Source organism: Artemia franciscana, chromosome 19 (assembly GCF_032884065.1).
Source record: "Artemia franciscana chromosome 19, ASM3288406v1, whole genome shotgun sequence".
Taxonomy (NCBI): Eukaryota; Metazoa; Arthropoda; class Branchiopoda; order Anostraca; family Artemiidae; genus Artemia; species Artemia franciscana.
Window position 1 is genome coordinate 25113107 of NC_088881.1, and position 18740 is coordinate 25131846.

General features: G+C 36.4%; 1 protein-coding gene across 1 annotated transcript in view; it reads right to left on the bottom strand.

Annotated features, from left to right (window-relative positions):
- Window positions 1-4103: 4103 nt before the first annotated feature.
- The window catches only part of LOC136039463 (cytochrome b-c1 complex subunit 2, mitochondrial-like), a 55950-nt gene continuing 41313 nt past the window's right edge, over window positions 4104-18740 (bottom strand). The window contains exons 9-11 of the mRNA XM_065723228.1: window positions 12488-12596; window positions 7206-7321; window positions 4104-4317 (exon numbers count right to left, since the gene is read on the bottom strand). Coding sequence (XP_065579300.1) covers window positions 4234-4317; window positions 7206-7321; window positions 12488-12596 — 309 coding nt within the window. The 3' untranslated portion in view covers window positions 4104-4233. The remainder of the gene's footprint in view (window positions 4318-7205; window positions 7322-12487; window positions 12597-18740) is intronic.

Consider the following 18740-nt stretch of genomic DNA (forward strand, 5'->3'; position numbering starts at 1 on the left):
TGCCCACAGAAGCTGCTGGATCAAGTGGTTGCAACTAAAGGAACAGGGGCAGTGTAATTTATGTCAGCCTAAAACTTTGACTGGCCCACATTCAAGGAGAGTAGCACTTGCTACAGTAAAAGATCGCACAGAGGTTAAATATACCTACAGTAAGTATTCTGAAACACTGACAAACGTTGCAAAAGCCTTTTTGAAGTTTGGATTAAAGCCTCTCCACAGTGTCTGTATTTTACCTCCAATTGTCCCGAATGGTGTTTTTTCGTATTTTAGTACAATTGAGGCAGGTCGAATAGCCGTATGAATCTACTCCAAATCCAAGCCCAAACTTATCTAACGGTCTGTGCAAAATTACAGGGCGAGTATTCTAGTCTTAGAAAATATGGAGCTGCTGAACAAAATCCTAAACATTAAGCACGAAGTACCAGAATTAGAAGCAATTATTCATTGTGACAGAGAACTACTCCCAAAAGATAGCAAAATTTATTCCTAGTAAAGGTTTTTAGAAACTGGTGAAGCTGAAAACCAGATAAATTTAATAGACGCGCAAAAAGGAATAAAGCCCGACGCATGTTGTTCGATTGTTTACACTGAGGGATCTGAAAATAATCCCCAAACTGTTATGCTAAGTCACTTTAATCTAGCTGTGAATGCTCAATCATTTTGGAAGGAAATACGTTTGAATTCAAAGAGCTAAACTTGGCATATTCTCAGTTTGATGCCACTCAGTCTTGTAAATGGTCTAATGATCGATATTTATGTCTCAATTATTAATGGTTCTACTGTTGATTTTAGCGATATAACTAACAATGAGTTTAAAGTCATTGACGCCTTGAAACAGGTCAGGCCTAAATGTCTTTTTGCTGCTCCATACATCTGGGAAAAAATTTGAGATGAGATTACTGGCATTAAGGCACGTTGCTCGTATTATACGGATATCTTTACTAAACGGTTCGACTTAGGTCTTGCTTCTATTGAAAGGAACGTTGCTTAGATTGAAAGGAACCTAAGACATATCGTTGGTTTGAATAAATGTTATTCTAGCGGGGAACCTATTTCTAATCCCGTTATTGCGAACTTAAGGAAGCTGGATCTTCACATCTGGAAAAACTATGGATCTAGTGAGACGAGTGGACCCTATTTGTTGGCCAACGAAAAAGGATGGTTTGCTTGTAACAAAAATCCTAAGGTTTCTGTTCTGCCAACAGGTGAACTTAAATTAAGCGGAAAAAACATTTTTATGGGATATCTTTGTGATGAAAAAAAAAAACCTCTGAAGCTATTGATAAGGATAGTTGTTTTCATTCTGGTGACTTTATATTGAAAGATGAAAATGGTTTTAGGTATGTAATGAGTAGCAAAACAGAGATAGTTTCTGCCGATGGTAAGCCTGTTTCGCCATTAGAAGTTGAAAAGGATATCAAATCTCTTTTATCGTTTGTACGATATGCCATGGTAGTTAAAGACAATGAAGGATTCTATTGCGCAATTCTCTTTTTGAGACAATAGAAGAGCAGATCAAATCTGGTATAAGAGCAAAGTTTAGGAATTTGTCTTTGCGAAATTTCGACAAAGAAAAAGCAGCTGAAGTAACAAGAGTTGACTTCAGTCTTTAGTAATTGTTTAAGAAAAATACCATCAAAACACATAGAATTGCTTACACCAACAGCTTATCATTGGTTCAAAACCTACGCTTCAGTGAAAGTTGATGAAGTTTCAGATGTAATAAGGCTTAATCAACCTTTACGCAGCATATTAAACAAAGTAGTCATGAAGCAAATTGACAAAATAGAAAAAAAAATTAAGATCAATTTAGGGAATTTTATATAATGCCTAAAAACCTTTCTATTGAGGAGCTGCGCCCTACTCTAAAACTAAAACGCTGTCAATTGCTCAAAAATTATAAAGAGAACATTTCGGATTTGGACAAGCTAAATCATAAATAAGAATCAACCTCTGTTAAAACCCATAATATTGACTCATACGCTGTATTAAGACAGGGCAGCCGCCAGGCAGCATTTGAAGCTATAAATAATAAATAAGAATCGACTCCTGGTAAGAACCCATAATATTGACTCATACGCTGTATTAAGACAGAGCAGCCGCCAGGCAGCATTTGAAGCCATAAATAATAAATAAGAATCGACTCCTGGTAAAAACCGATAATATTGACTCATACGCTGTGTTAAGACAGAGCAGCCGCCAGGCAGCATTTGAAGCTATAAATAATAAATAAGAATCGACTCCTGGTAAAAACCCATAATACTGACTCATACGCTGTATTAAGACAGGGCAGCCGCCAGGCAGCATTTGAAGCCATAAATAATAAATAAGAATCGACTCCTGGTAAAAACCCATAATATTGACTCATACGCTGTGTTAAGACAGAGCAGCCGCCAGGCAGCATTTGAAGCTATAAATAATAAATAAGAATCGACTCCTGGTAAAAACCCATAATACTGACTCATACGCTGTATTAAGACAGGGCAGCCGCCAGGCAGCATTTGAAGCTATAAATAATAAATAAGAATCGACTCCTGGTAAAAACCCATAATATTGACTCATACGCTGTGTTAAGACAGAGCAGCCGCCAGGCAGCATTTGAAGCTATAAATAATAAATAAGAATCGACTCCTGGTAAAAACCCATAATATTGACTCATACGCTGTGTTAAGACAGAGCAGCCGCCAGGCAGCATTTGAAGCTATAAATAATAAATAAGAATCGACTCCTGGTAAAAACCCATAATACTGACTCATACGCTGTATTAAGACAGGGCAGCCGCCAGGCAGCATTTGAAGCCATAAATAAGAATCGACTCCTGGTAAAAACCCATAGTATTGACTCATACGCTGTGTTAAGACAGAGCAGCCGCCAGGCAGCATTTGAAGCTATAAATAATAAATAAGAATCGACTCCTGGTAAAAAACCCATAATATTGACTCATACGCTGTGTTAAGACAGAGCAGCCGCCAGGCAGCATTTGAAGCTATAAATAAGAATCGACTCCTGGTAAAAACCCATAATACTGACTCATACGCTGTATTAAGACAGGGCAGCCGCCAGGCAGCATTTGAAGCCATAAATAATAAATAAGAATCGACTCCTGGTAAAAACCCATAATATTGACTCATACGCTGTGTTAAGACAGAGCAGCCGCCAGGCAGCATTTGAAGCTATAAATAAGAATCGACTCCTGGTAAAAACCCATAATACTGACTCATACGCTGTATTAAGACAGGGCAGCCGCCAGGCAGCATTTGAAGCCATAAATAATAAATAAGAATCGACTCCTGGTAAAAACCCATAATACTGACTCATACGCTGTATTAAGACAGGGCAGCCGCCAGGCAGCATTTGAAGCCATAAATAAGAATCGACTCCAGGTAAAAAACCCATAGTATTGACTCATACGCTGTGTTAAGACAGAGCAGCCGCCAGGCAGCATTTGAAGCTATAAATAATAAATAAGAATCGACTCCTGGTAAAAAACCCATAATATTGACTCATACGCTGTGTTAAGACAGAGCAGCCGCCAGGCAGCATTTGAAGCTATAAATAAGAATCGACTCCTGGTAAAAACCCATAATACTGACTCATACGCTGTATTAAGACAGGGCAGCCGCCAGGCAGCATTTGAAGCCATAAATAATAAATAAGAATCGACTCCTGGTAAAAACCCATAATATTGACTCATACGCTGTGTTAAGACAGAGCAGCCGCCAGGCAGCATTTGAAGCTATAAATAATAAATAAGAATCGACTCCTGGTAAAAACCCATAATACTGACTCATACGCTGTATTAAGACAGGGCAGCCGCCAGGCAGCATTTGAAGCTATAAATAATAAATAAGAATCGACTCCTGATAAAAACCCATAATATTGACTCATACGCTGTATTAAGACAGAGCAGCCAACATGCAGCATTTGAAGCAGTGATGCCAGATATAGCACGTTTGCAAAAATTTGGTTGCGCGTTGAATTCTCAAATTTACTCATTTTTTTTCAAACTGGACCGTCCAAGCATTTTCGATCTTAGCTGCATAATCGTATATGAGTTATCTGACAACACTGATTTATAGCTAAACCTAAAGACTTGTGACAAATGGAACGAAAATTATTTTGTATTAATCCCTCAGATAGTAACAACAGAGAGAAAACAAATACTGGGAACAATATACAATATCAAACAGTTCTCAGTTTGAATAGAAATCGGCTTGCCTAAAATGATCTAGATTAGAGTTCATCCAAAAAGGGCGTGGTCTTCAAGTTTCCGTAAGCACCCATTGACATTTTTCCGTTGACTACTTGACTCAGTGCCTAAAAAACGACAAGGGTTTAATCAACATAGAATAATAAGTCAAAACAGTCGGACAAAAAATTCTATTGAAAAATCTAAACTATATTTCCACTTCTACTTTTGTAGTGCATCAGCAGCTGGGACATACCATATTAGACTGAGATGAGATGGGCGAAGAATAATGCTATTTGAGGGTTTATTACGATACAGCCAAACCTGAAAATACGAAGGACAGTGAAAATAAAATCTGACTGTTTAGATTGGCTAAGTGAAAACTGGCACAACCATGCGTATTTTAGAAAAACAGAAAAAATTAGATATTTCCTGATAAAACCTCTATGTGCAGTTATGAAGTTTTTGGTAATAGCAGACTAAATGGGTAAAATCAGCAATAATGGGCTTAAATAATTTCCCAGACCACACTGGCTAATCAAACAGTTCGTGGTAACGAACTGTAGTAAGGAGCGACCCGGCTCAATAGTAACCAAAACTCTAAAAAATAGAATTTTGATGCCAATACATACATCAAAAGAATCGCATTTTAATGCTGATTTTAAATATATAAGTTTCATCAAGTTTAGTCTTACCCATCAAAAGTTACGAGCCTGAGAAAATTTGCGTTATTTTAGAAAATAGGGGGAAACGCCCCCTAGAAGTCATAGAATCACACCATCAGATTCACCGTATCAGAGAACCCTACTGTAGAAGTTTCAAGCTCCTATCTACAAAAATGTGGAATTTTGTATTTTTTGCCAGAAGGCAGATCACGGATGCGTGTTTATTTGTTTTTTTGTTTTTTTTTTTTTTTTTTTTCCCAGGGGTGATCGTATCGACCCAGGTGTCCTAGAATATTGCAAGAGGGCTCATTTTAACGGAAATGAAAAGTTCTAGTGCCCTTTTTAAGTGACCAAAAAAATTGGAGGGCACCTAGGCCCCCTCCCAAGCTAATTATTTTACCAAAGTCAACAAATCAAAATTCTGAGATAGCCATTTTATTCAGCGTAGTCGAAAAACCTTATAACTATGTCTTTGGGGACGACTTACTCCCCCACAGTCCCCGTGGGAGGGGCAACAAGTTACAAACTTTGACCAGTGCTTACATATAGTAATGGTTATTGGGAAGTGTACAGGCGTTTTCAGGAGGATTTTTCTGGTTGGGGGAGGGGTTGAGAAGAGGGGGATATGCTGGGGGAACTTTCCATCGATAGTTTGTCATGGCGGAAGAAAATCTCCATGAAGGGAGCGCAGGATTTACTAGCATTATTTAAAAAAAAATGAAAAAATAAATATGAAAAAGTTCTTTCAGCTGGAAGTAAGGAGCAGCATTAAAACTTAAAACAAACAGAAATTATTACCCATTTGAGGGGCTCACCTCCTCCTAATACCTCGCTCTTTACGCTAAAGTATTTTTAGTAATTTCAACTATTTATTCTACAGCTTTTGTGATTCTGGGGTCATTCTTAATGAATTGGGACAAAATTTAAGCTTTAATGTAAAGAGCGAGGATCTGACAAGGGGGGAACCCCCTCATATATGTAATAGAAATATGAGAATACAAAAGTTCTTTACTTAAGCTAATTTATAAGTTACGTAAATCTTTTACTAATAAAAATATTCGTAAAAAATAAAAAATTCTAGTTGCCTTTTTAATTAACCAAAAAACCAGAGGGCAACTAGGCTTCCTCCCCCGCTCTTTTTTTCTCAAAATCATTCGATCAAAATTATGAGAAAGCCATTTAGCCAAAAAAAAAAAATGCAAATTTTGTTTTAATTATTCCTCTGCGGAGAGCCAAAATCAAAACATGCATTGATTCAAAAACGTCCAGAAATTAAATAAAAAAAAAACATGTTTTTTTAACTGAAAGTAAGGAGCGACATTAAAACTTAAAACGACCAGAAATTACTTCGTATATGAAAGAGGCTGCTTCCTCATCAACGCCCCGCTCTTTGCGCTAAAGTTTTTTACTGTTTTAAAAAGAAGAATTGAGAGAAAGAGTCAAACTTTAGCGTAAAGAGCGAGGCGTTGATGAGGGAGCAGCCTCTTTCATATACGAAGTAATTTCTGGTCGTTTTAAGTTTTAATGTCGCTCCTTACTTTCAGTTAAAAAAACTTGTTTTTTTTATTTAATCATAAAAAAGAACGATAAAAACTGTAAAGAAGAGAGAAACGAGGAGCAAAACAGCCATTGAAAAAAAACACAGATTATAATTAAGATTTATTAAACACAGGTATTTCGGTCAAGATTTACAAGATTTGGTCAAGATTACAGTTTGCGCTGCAATCTGCGTTTTTTACTGGCTGTTTTTATCCTCGTTTTTCTCTTATTAACATTTTTTTTTATCATTTTGCCAAAAAATAGAGTAAAAACCTTTAGAACCAAACAGTTTCAGAAGAAGTATCAGTTTCTTTTGAAAGTGTAATTGTCTTTAGGAATCAATAGATTACTAATATTTAAATTTTTACGGAGAACCTGAAGTTCAACTAATGAAGTTCTGAAGTTCAACTAATTAGTTTTGCTCATTCATTTTACCGGTTTAACATGAAACACAGACAAAAAGGTGATACCAACCAAAAACTTCATAATTTTGAAACAAACACAAGAATAAAGGTAGAAAATCAAAAGAAAATAAGAGTAAAAAAAGAAATAATAAAATGATAAGGAAAAGAATAAAATGGTAGAATAATGGTATAACATTAAATTTTACTCGGTTTGAGTTGTACTTAGGTGTACTTGTAGTTTTAGGTGTAGTTTAGGTTTGAGTTTTCGGAGATAAATATTTTTCACAAAAAGGAACCATTTCCGTTAGTTTCATTATGGATTTGTTTTTCAAATAACGTAATTTTTCAAATACTTATGTGGGTATGAACCAAATGATTGTTAAAAAAATAATTTAATATTAGATTTACCTTGTTGACATCATCCGTGGTGACCGAGTCCAACATTTGGATGAAATCCTGTGAACTGAGGAAATTATTGCCTCTTATTACAGCCTGTTGAGCCAACTCTTCAATCAAACGAGCATCTGAAGGGGAAATATTAGAGGTATTGAAACCAACGGCATTTAACAGTTTAGACATACGAATTTTAAAGCCATACACAGAAAAATATACAACAGCAAAATTTTCCTTTTCTTTTTTTCCCTAACCTAAAGATTATTCCCAGTTTTATAAATACCGACTCGAAGAATTCCTTTGAAGAAAAAAATTCCACGACTTTAATTTCATTTTATTCGCTATAGAAAGTAAAACCACTGAGCCTGTGGTATTGGGAGCCTTATTAAGGGCATTGAGCCTGTGGTATTGTGAGCCTTATGAAGGATATTGAGCCTGTGGTGTTGTGAGCCTTATTAAGGGTATTGAGCCTGTGGTATTGTGAGCCTGATTAAGGGCATTGAGCTTGTGGTATTGTTAGCCTTATTAAGGGTATTGAGCCTGTGGTACTGTGAGCCTTATTAAGGGTGTTGAGCCAGTGGTATTGTGAGCCTTATTAAGGGTATTGGGCCTGTGGTATTATGAGCCTTATTAAGGGTATTGAGCCTGTGGTATTATGAGCCTGATTAAGGGCATTGAGCCTGTGGTATTGTGAGCCTTATTAAAGGTAAGAGCCTCTGGTATTGTGAGGCTTATTAAGGGTATTGAGCCTCTGGGTTTTCGTGACTTCATTCATCTCAAATGTATTATTCTATACATTTTTACTCATGCTAATAAGAATCTGTAAACAAAAAAGACCATCAGAATTCCACCCAACACATATATTCTTCCCACCTCTGTGTGACTGCTGGAACTCATACTTAGTGTTAATTTGTAATTAATAGTGTTAATTTCTTCTAATTCCAAGTTCGTGGGCGACTTGTGATCAACTAAGGTTTTAATTTGGCTTTATTCATTGGCTGAAAGAATTTGTCTAATTTTACAGAATATGTACTCCCTTTGTACAAAGCTTTTAGGTTACATAGATCATGATAAAATATTATATTTCTAAAAGGGATACATGGGTAAGACTCAATCTCACAGGTTTGCAGGCATCACTAATCAGAAAGTGTCAGTGGATACATATTCAGTGGATACAAGGGTGGCCAGCAATTACCCCCCCCCCCCTGGCAAATACCCACCGCAGAAAATACCCGTCGCGGAAAATACCCCCGTGGAAAATAAGGCTTTACGAATTTGATTTGAAACACTCAGAGGACACATTAGGATATTTTATAACTCCATGGGAAATCACTTTGGTATTATATATGCTCATCACTGAAGTATTTTGTTTATTATATTTTGACAGTTCCTAAGAATAATTTTGAGGGATACTTTGTTTGTTAATTCAGAGTAGTGTTATTAATGATGTCAGATCTGAAGTGTGTTAAATCTGATCAGGGGCAGAAAAGGTCAGTTTATAAGGGTTTATTTATGTGAAACAGTAAAACTTGGAGTAGTGAGCTATGAGTGTGTTAGGCGTCGCCTAGCGCAATGGATGTGACCAGGGCCATTGCAGAGCAAAAGTCAAAGTGCTTGATAAAAGTTGTATGACCCCACTCACCCCCAAAACCCAGCAGCTGAAGAAGTTCTTATTGCTCGTCAAAAAATTAAAAACGAGCAAAAGAAACTTCTGACCCTACCTCCCAAACTGTTCGAACTGTTATGGGAGACTTGACTGACCTTGCTGTCGCCACGCTTCCTGGGGTCAGGTCCCTTGGGTCTTAGGGCAGTTAGGCAATTCATTAGCGCTCAAACTGCCCTTCCAGGCCTTAGAGCCGATATCAACATTCCGAACCATCTTCTAAAACTTGATAACGGTGAGAATTTTCTGCTTTTTCACAGTGGTGTAGGAGATTCTCAGCGATTAGTCATTTTTTGGAACCCGAACAAACTTGGGAATCCTCCGCAGGTATGATAATTGGTCTGTATGTGGCACCTTTAAGATGACCCTCAGACTTCCCCAATCAGTCTGAGGCCACAGTCGTCTAAAAGGAATTTTGAGATAGTCATTTCTGACAACATAAATGAAAAGCCTAGTAACTATGCCTTTGGAGACACCATGACCCTCCACAGCCTCAGGAAAAAGAGCTGTAAGTTTTTAAATTTGCCCATTGTATGCATATTACAATTTATTGGGAAGTATACTAACATTTTTATGTGTGGGAGGGGTACTTTTCCATGGGGAGAACTTTCCGTTGGGTGGGAAGTTTCCGAGGGTGAGCTTTCCTTGGGAAATCTTGCGTAAGGGAAGTTTGGCAGAATTTCTATGCGAAACCTTTTTATTTGTCATGTCTCTCTATGCCGTTTCAATTTTGCATGTGGAGTTGTTCTTGGAAAATTTTTCGGGAGAAATTCTCAATTGAGTTTGCATTTTCTATGGGATTTTTTCACGGTGCGGAGGATTTCCACGAGAGAAATTTTTCATGGAATAATTTTCTAGGCAGAAATTATCCATGGAAGAACTTTTAACACGATCAGCTTCCCGCGGAAGGGGGAGGGGATTCTCGGGAAAATTTCCACGAAAAGAGATTTCCATTTTGTTTTGAAAAACGATTTGAAATTAATATCTTTTTCAAAGAAAAGTATGCTAAGGAGGACATTTCAGACGGATTCGTCCGCAAGAATTTTTATGGGGGAATTTTCAGAGAGAATATAAACATTTGGAGGGAATTTTTTGGCGGGGTGAGTATTTTGCATGGAAAAATATCTCAAATGAGGATTTTTTGTTTGGCGTGGAGTTTCATGGAGGGAGCCAGGTTTCCTGGCATTATTTTAAAAACCATTAGAAATTAAAAAAAAAATTATTTTCAGCTGAAAGTAAGGAGTAACTAGAACAAGGAGCTTTTTCAACAGTGCAAAAAACTTTACTTACTTTAACCTATGTCTTTCAGTGTAAAAGAGTTGTTTTTTCTATGCTTAATGATGTTTAAAAGATAAAAAAATTGACGCTAGTACTCAGGTACGTACGCAGGAATTTTTTTTTCGAGGGGGCCCAAAACCTTCTAAACAGGAGAAATAAAGTAGCGCTTTTTTATTTAGTAACTAGATAAATGCAAAAAGCACGTATATCGGAAAATACAGATTAACTTTAATTGTAGTATTGTAGCGGATGGGGGGGGGGGAGAAGACTGAAGCTTCAAAAGTAACTTTTCACTAGTCACAAATGTACATAGAAAGCTTTCTATGTACTATGTATTTTCTATGTATAGCTTTCTATTTCCCATTTTACATAAAAAGCTGTTGTACTATTTGCTTCGGTAGCATATTTCAAAACACATTCTCTATAATGTGTTGTTCTCTACAATATAACACGTTTCAATAATGTAACGGTACTGGCCATAAATAATTTCTATCAGTAGCCTGAATTTACATTAGAAGTTGGCCTCATTCTCACGAACTCACAGTTGTCGTTTACACAGCTATTCATTAGTCATAAATGCCACAAGAAAAAGGGAGAAAGGTTTGGGGGGCCCAAACCCTTCGAAACAGCAGATATAAGGTAGCAGTTTTTTATTTAGTAACTAAATAAATGCAAAAAGCCGTACATCGGAAAATACAGATTAGCTTTAATCTGTAGCATTGTGGCGGATGGGGGGGGGGAAGAAGACTGAAGCTTCAAAAGTACGTTTTAGCCTCAGGTTATGTTCATAGCGATTTAGAACTAGTGATTAATCTTTTATATCCCACTGAAAGGGAGATTTTAGGGTTAACAGTGCAATATGGGTGCCGTGGGGGGGTAGTTCTTCTATTGCGAAAACGTAGATTTTAATGAAAAATGATAGTTTCCAAAATTGATCCATTAAAAGCTGTAGTTTATCCTGAAAGGGGGGGGGGGACACACGCCCTAATATCAAGGATAGTTCTATTTTGCTGCGGAAAGCAAGCTCTCTTTACAAAAAAAAAATAACAGTACAATCGCTAATTACTTCAAAGGGGGTAAAAATTTAGACAGAAAATGGGTTAATAATTGGGCAGTGATTTGACCGGATAATTGCATGCTGTAAAATCCCCAAAAAAAGGCTTCACACATGTATCTAGATTCTTAATAAATGTCCTACTTTTGCCAGAAATCCCAAGAAACCATGGGGAAATTAAACATTTCACAAAATTTCGGGGGGGGGGGGGGGCATGGGTCCGAAACCCCCCCCCCCCCGGCGTACGTGCCAGCTAGTACTGTTATTACGCAGATATTACCTTCGTCTATTGCAAACAATTAGGCAGCAAAGCTTAAGGATCTTTCATTTTAAGCTTTGAAGGCTGGTTGTTTGAGCCTTCAAAGCTTCATTTTAAGCTTTGAAGGCTGGTTGTTTGAGCCTTCAAAGCTTCATTTTAAGCTTTGAAGGCTGGTTAATGTGAAGCTTTATAATGAAAATACAGGAAGAATGATATTAACTACTATTGACATTATTCCTAGGGAATCCAGGCCCTTCATTTTTATTTCTGAGGGGAATGCTAGGAAGCTTATAGCAATCTTAAAATGAAAATAAACTGAGAAGCAAGAAGACAGAACAAGGGCCAAGGCAACAAGATAGGGGAAGAAATCATTTTCTAAAGTTATCCGTTTAATAAGAAATCCCAAGAAAGGGGGAGAGGAGGGAGCAGAGAAAGATGGCCGAATTAGATCAAAGCCTTATAAACTAATCTCGGTTTTGCTCATTTGAGTAATGGAAAATAGCCCCTTCTGCTATAGCAGAGCTACCCAAAAATGACTAACTAATGAAGGGTTCTAGGTGTTTATTTCCCGGAAAATACCCCCCAGAAAATAGCTCCCCGCAAAAAACAGCCCCCCCCCCTGTGGAAAATGTTTTCCAAATTGGAAAATTTTATTTTTGTTTTTTTAGTTTCGTTGAAAAGTACTAAGGAACGGGAAAAAGAGGAATTTACATCCCAAAAGATTTTAAAACTTAGAGAAAAAAAAAACGCACATCCATTTTTATTGGAAAGGCTTTCGTATGAACTTCTTCCATTTTTGGCAGTAGTGGGCGCCAAAATTTCCACGGGGGGGGGGGTATTTTTCGCGGGGAGGGTATTTTCCTCAGAGGTTATTTTTCAGGGTGAAGTTTTCCACGGGGGTATTTTTCGGAGGGGGGGGGGATCAAAGGGGGGTAAACGCCTAGAACTCTTTAACAATGTATTTGAACTTTGGACAGACACATTATTTTCTGTTTATGTTAGAAAACAGCTTATATAAAAACAGAGTTGGCAAAAAAACTTACTAGAGTCTTCGATTTCAAGTAAATCAGCTTTCATCAGAGCTTTACCACGGGTCAATTCTGCTTGGTTTATTTTGCAGGATTTAAGCGTTTTCATTGATGTTCCAAGGACCTGAAAATCAAAAAATGCTTCGAATTAGAATCAAATCCATTAAATTTTACACGAGAATATCAGGTCATACGAATCATCTATTTCAATTAAATATAAATAAATCCACAAAAAAAGGTCAAAAGATTCTTATTTTAGAAAAAGTGGTGTAAGGATAGGGTAAAGGGTCAGCTGAAATTGATGGAAAACAATAAACAATGAAAAAAAATACTTCGCAAAAATAGTCTAAAAATTTCTAATGGAAATATCAATATAATATCATCAGATGTTTCTTGAATATTTAATAGTACGTACTAGACGTCGTAAACTGCGTTAAAAAGTGTACTAAGCTGGACATATATTTCCAGCCATCATCACTATGGACCCATAAGGGTTAATTATAAAAAAGAAGTAGATTGGTTGAAAATGACTGCACCAAGACATTGATGTGTAGATAAGTATGCATACGAATTGGATTTAAAAAGATTTATTCAGTGTAAAGAATGGCTTGCTTTGCATAAGCCAACATCACTGTACCACTGGAATATTTAGAGGAAAGAAATAGCTCTATTCTCCTTTTTAACACCACTCTGATGGCGAACACCCTGGCCGTAAAAAGGAAAATGTCCCACGTATGTCGCTAAAAAATAATATCGCACAAAGGCAAGATCCTAACTCTTAAATGTTAAGAAAGAAAAATCAAAAAATATATAGATCACTAGCGAAATGGAATTTCAGGTCTTAAAAAGTGTTTTTAAGCGGGGAACGTTGCCCTGAAAAATTCCTCGAGGATTTTGATGAAATTATTGTAGGCCTTCGAGGACATATTCGAACACTAATTAGCACCAGTTAGTAGTCTTCCAATAATGATGCTAATTAGTGCCAAAATTGGAGAACAACTTTTATCATCACCGAAATTATATATAAAACGCAGAAATCGCATTGACCAGCTTCCTATATCGTTAACTGCCTGGTCATTAGCTTTGTAATAAGTAATGACAAACGATAAAACACTTTAAAGAAAAGGGAATAAATAGAAGAACAAATCACGATTTTTCTATTTTTTAGTGCATTTATTGTGCCATGCTGGTATAATTTTTTAATATTCTACATTTACTCTTGCTTATTTACATCATTTTTTTTTCATAGCATAGATTTCTATATGACGTCATTTTTAAAAAGTTCCAGGCTCTTTTTCAAAAGCCTCAAAAATTTCTCCTCACAAATTTATGCTCAGTAGTTTCGATGAAAATTATTATTTTCTAAAGGGTGTTACATAGGAAATATTTATCATTAGACGGTTCCTTTAAAGATTAGAGATTTAAAATTCCGGCTGCCCATGGTTCTCCTTTTACTATATTGCAGTTACCGCCAAAGAGCATGGGAAACTATAAGAGTGGAAACTACTAGCGCCAGACGCAGCGTAGTGGCTGGCGAAATCACCAAAAAGGTCTTTAAATAAGTAGCTAACCAAAGAGTATTGGTAACTCACAGTTTCCCATGCTCTTTGGGCCTGATCTGTACATATATTAAATAAAAAAAACTAGTTTTTTTTAACTGAAAGTAAGGAGCGACATTAAAACTTAAAACGAACAGAAATTACTCCGTATATGAAATGGGTTGTCCCCTCCGCAGTCCCTCGCTCTTTACGCTAAAGTTTGACTCTTTGCCACAATTCTACTTTTTAAAACAATTAAAAACTTTAGCGTAAAGAGCGTGGGACTGCGGAGGGGACAACCCATTTCATATACGGAGTAATTTCTGTTCGTTTTAAGTTTTAATGTCGCTCCTTACTTTCAGTTAAAAAAAACTAGTTTTTTTTATTTAATTTCTGAACGTTTTTGAATTAATGCATGTTTGATTTTGGCTCTCCGCACATAAATTATTGAAATGAAATTAGTATATTAATTTTTTTTGGCTAAATGGCTTTCTCTTAGTTTTGATCAGACGATTTTGAGAAATAAGGGGTGGGGAAGGAGGCCTAGCTGCCCTCCAATTTTTCGGTTACTTTAAAAGGCTACTAGAACTTTTAATATTCAACGAACGTTTTTATTAGTAAAAAATATACGTAACTTAAGAATTAACTTACGTAACAAACTTTTATATTCTTATATTTTTATTATGTGTACGAGGGGGTTTGTACCCTCGTTAATACCTCGCTCTTTACACTAAATCGTAAGTTTTGTCCCAATTCTTTAAGAATGACCCCTGAATCAAAAAGGCCGTAGAATAAATAGTTGAAATCACTAAAAATATTTTAGCATAAAGAGCGAGGTATTTATCTCCTCCTAAATACCTCGCTCTTTATGCTAAAGTATTTTTAGAACCCCTCATATGCGTAATAATCTCTGTTCGTTTTAAATTTCAATGCTATTCCTTACTTTCATTTGAAAAAACGTTTTCATGTTTATTTTTTCATTGTTTTTTTTTATAGTAATGCTAGAAAATCCTGCGCCCTTTTCATTGAATTTTTCTTCCCCCGTGACATATTCCTCAAAGGAAAGATCCTCCCACAAAGCCCTCTCCCATCAACCCCACCCCCAAACCAAAAAATCCCCATGAAAACGTCTGTACACTTCCCAATAACCATTACTATATGTAAACACTGGTCAAAGTTTGTAACTTGCAGCCCCTCCCTCAGGGATTGTGGGGGAGTAAGTCATTCCCAAAGACATGGTTATTATGGTTTTCGACTATGTTGAACAAAATGGCTATCTTAAAATTTTAATCTGTTGACTTTTGGAAAAAAATGAGCATGGGAGGGGGCCTATTTGCCCTCCAATTTTTTGGTCACTTAGAAAGGGCACTAGAACTTCTCATTTCCGTTAGAATGAGCCCTCTCGCGACATCCTAGGACCACTTGGTCGATAAGATGACCCCTGGGAAAAAAAAAAAAAAAAAAAAAACAAATAAATAAACACGCACCCGTGATTTGTCTTCTGGCAAAAAATACAAAATTCCACATTTTTTAGATAGGAGCTTGAAATTTTTGCTATAGAGTTCTCTGATATACCGAATGCGATAGTGTGATTTTCGTTAAGATTCTGTGACTTTTAATGGATGTTTCCCCCTTTTTTCCAAAATAGGGCAAATTTTCTCAGGCTCGTAACTTTTGATGACAAAGACTAAATTAATTGAAACTTAATATTTAGAATCAGCGTAAAAATTTGAATCTTTTGATGTATCTTTTAGCATCAAAATTCCGTTTTTTAGAGTTTCGTTTACTATTGAGCCGGGTCGCCCCTTACTACAGTTCCTTACCACGAAGTGTTTGAAAAGAAAATAATTCGGTATTTCGGGGCTTCTGACATTATTACTCCTTTGCGGAAGTTAGGCTCAAAATTGAAAAAGGATTATATTTTTTCTCTGGGCCCCTTCCACCTCTTAGTTCGTTTATTTTCCCGTTAGTTTTCACCTGTTTTCGCTTTATAGTTGTGTTATCTCTTAGCAGTTCTTTCGTTAGTTGAGTTATGGTTGTGGTATACATGTTTTATCGCTCGTATAGTTGTGTTATTTTCAAATTATACTCCATAATAGAGAGGCTCCGAACAACCAGCATTGTATATTAAGCTCTTAATTTGACATTTTTTTCTAACGTGACCAGATTCGTCCTGCGCCCTTTTCATTGAATTTTTTTTTCCCATGGCATATTTCTCCAAGGAAAGATCCTCCCACATAGCCCCCTCCCTCAACCCTACCCCCAAAACCAAAAAAATCCCCCTGAAAACGTCTGTACACTTTCCAATAACCATTATTATATGTAAACACTGGTTGAAGCTTGTAACTTGTAACCCCTCCCCCAGGGGCTGTGGGGGAGCAAGTCATCCCCAAAAATCATAGTTATTATGATTTTCGACTATGCTAAACAAAATGGCTATCTCAAAATTTTGATCCGTTGACTTTGGGAAAAAATGAGCGTGGGAGGGGGCCTAGATGCCCTCCAATTTTTTTGGTCACTTAAAAAGGGCACTAGAACTTTTCATTTCCGTTAGAATGAGCCCTCTTGCGACATTCTAGGACCACTTGGTCGATCCGATGACCCCTGGAAAAAAAAGAAAAAAAAGAAAAAAAAAAAAAAAAAAAAAAAAAAAAAAACAAATAAACACGCACCCGTGATTTGTCTTCGGGCAAAAAATGCAAAATTCCACATTTTTGTAGATAGGAGCTTGAAACTTCTATAGTAGGGTTCTCTGATACGCTGAATCTGATGGTGTCATTTTCGTTAAGATCCTTCGACTTTTAGGGGGTGTTTCCCCCTATTTTCCTAAATGAGGCAAATTTTCTCAGGCTCGTAACTTTTGATGGCAAAGACTAAACTTGATGAAACTTATATATTTAAAATCAGCATTAAAATGCGATTCTTTTGATGTAGCTATTGATATCAAAATTCAATTTTTTAGAGTTTTGGTTACTATTGAGCCGGATCGCTCCTTACTACAGTTCGTTACCACGAACTGTTTGATATCACTTACAGGTGAGGTCTTTGTGTGAGTATTAAATAAACCGTACTGATTTCTTTCAAGAGCTATTTTGGCTCAGTAGGCCTACGTTTAATGGCTGATTAGCTAATATTAAATATTGAGCTAAGTAACTTTAAACAGATATGTCAACTAGTTAAATATTTTTGGGCTCTTAACCCTCACCTGCGTCTTAAGCTGCCTTAAAAGGCAAGTAATTGGCTGTTCAGGGTAGGCTAATCTACTGTTTAAAAGATATATACAAGGCCTAGCCTATTTGCCTATGACGGCAAAGGGTTAAGCCTAATTGCCTTGTTGGCATAATTAGGCCTAGTACATAGTAATAGGCCTAATTAAGTAGGCATACCTAATTAGTAGTAGGCCTAGGTTCGATGAGGGCTGGTCATGGCGAATTAATCAGGCTAAGTAGCTTTAAACTGATAGCCCAACTAGTTATACAGTTTTGGGCTCTTTACCCTCACCTGCATCTCAAGCTTCCTAAAAAAGCAAGCATTTGGCTGTTCAGGGGAGGCTAATCTACTGTTTGCAAAACATACTAGGTCTAGCGTATTTGTCTATCACGGCAAAGTGTTACTTTTAATTGCCTTGTTGATATAATTTCTTTGATTCTTTTAAAAGTAGGGCTAAGGCTCAGTTCAAGATGACAGGCTTTTTGCTAACTTGAAAATATGTTTGAGGGCAGCCTAACCTATGTAATTTTCTAAGCCTTATAAATAGGGAAGGGGTAGAGAAGCAGCTTAAAAACGCCTTTCTAGGGATGAACTTGTGCTCCATAATCATTCCTGACGGTTTTATTATCCTAACACAGCTGCTTTTCTTGATAACAAAGAGGTTATAGGTCTACATAAGATACCCAGTAGTTGGGCTGCTAATCACCACTTCAACAGTTAAACCACTGTATGCGCTTTAATGTGATAGGCCTTGCTAGAAATTGGATTTTAGCACCATTGAATTTGTCTAAATCTTGCCTGTAGACTAAGTGTGTGATCAGCTTGAATATTTCAGCCTTATACAATGATGAATATTTTAAAAATACTGATAGGCAATGATGGACCCTAGTCATTGATACATATTTTAAGCTTGAATTGGATCTAATTTCTGACAATTTTATTTGCCTAATTCAACTACTTTCCAAGGTAGTCAAAATCCCTTCATCTAGAATTCTACCCAATCTTGGACGCTGTATCAAGGTGTATAAAACATAGAGGGAGTCAATCTAGCACAGATTTAATATATGTATAATATATGTATATGTAATATTTAATAATATATAATATATAATGTATATATAATATATAATATATGTTTAATATATGTATTAATATATGTATATATGTAATAATATATAAGATTGTGAAGCAGAATTGTTGTTAAATAACTGACAGGCAATAACAGGCCCTAATCATGGATAAACATTTAAAATTTAAGCTTTATCTAATTTCTGAAAGATTTATTTGTCAAATTCAACTACTTTCCAAGATAGTCAAAATCTACTACCTACAATTCTACCAAACCTTGCATAATGTATCAAAGTTAAAACAAAGCATCTAAAACATAGACAGACTCAATATTGCACAGATTTAATATAAGACAAGTGTTGTGAAGCAAAATCATTGCTAAATAGACTAGGCTAACGTTAAAGGCTGAAAAAAAAGTTTTACAGGAAACAGTTATGAGATAGGCCAGAAAG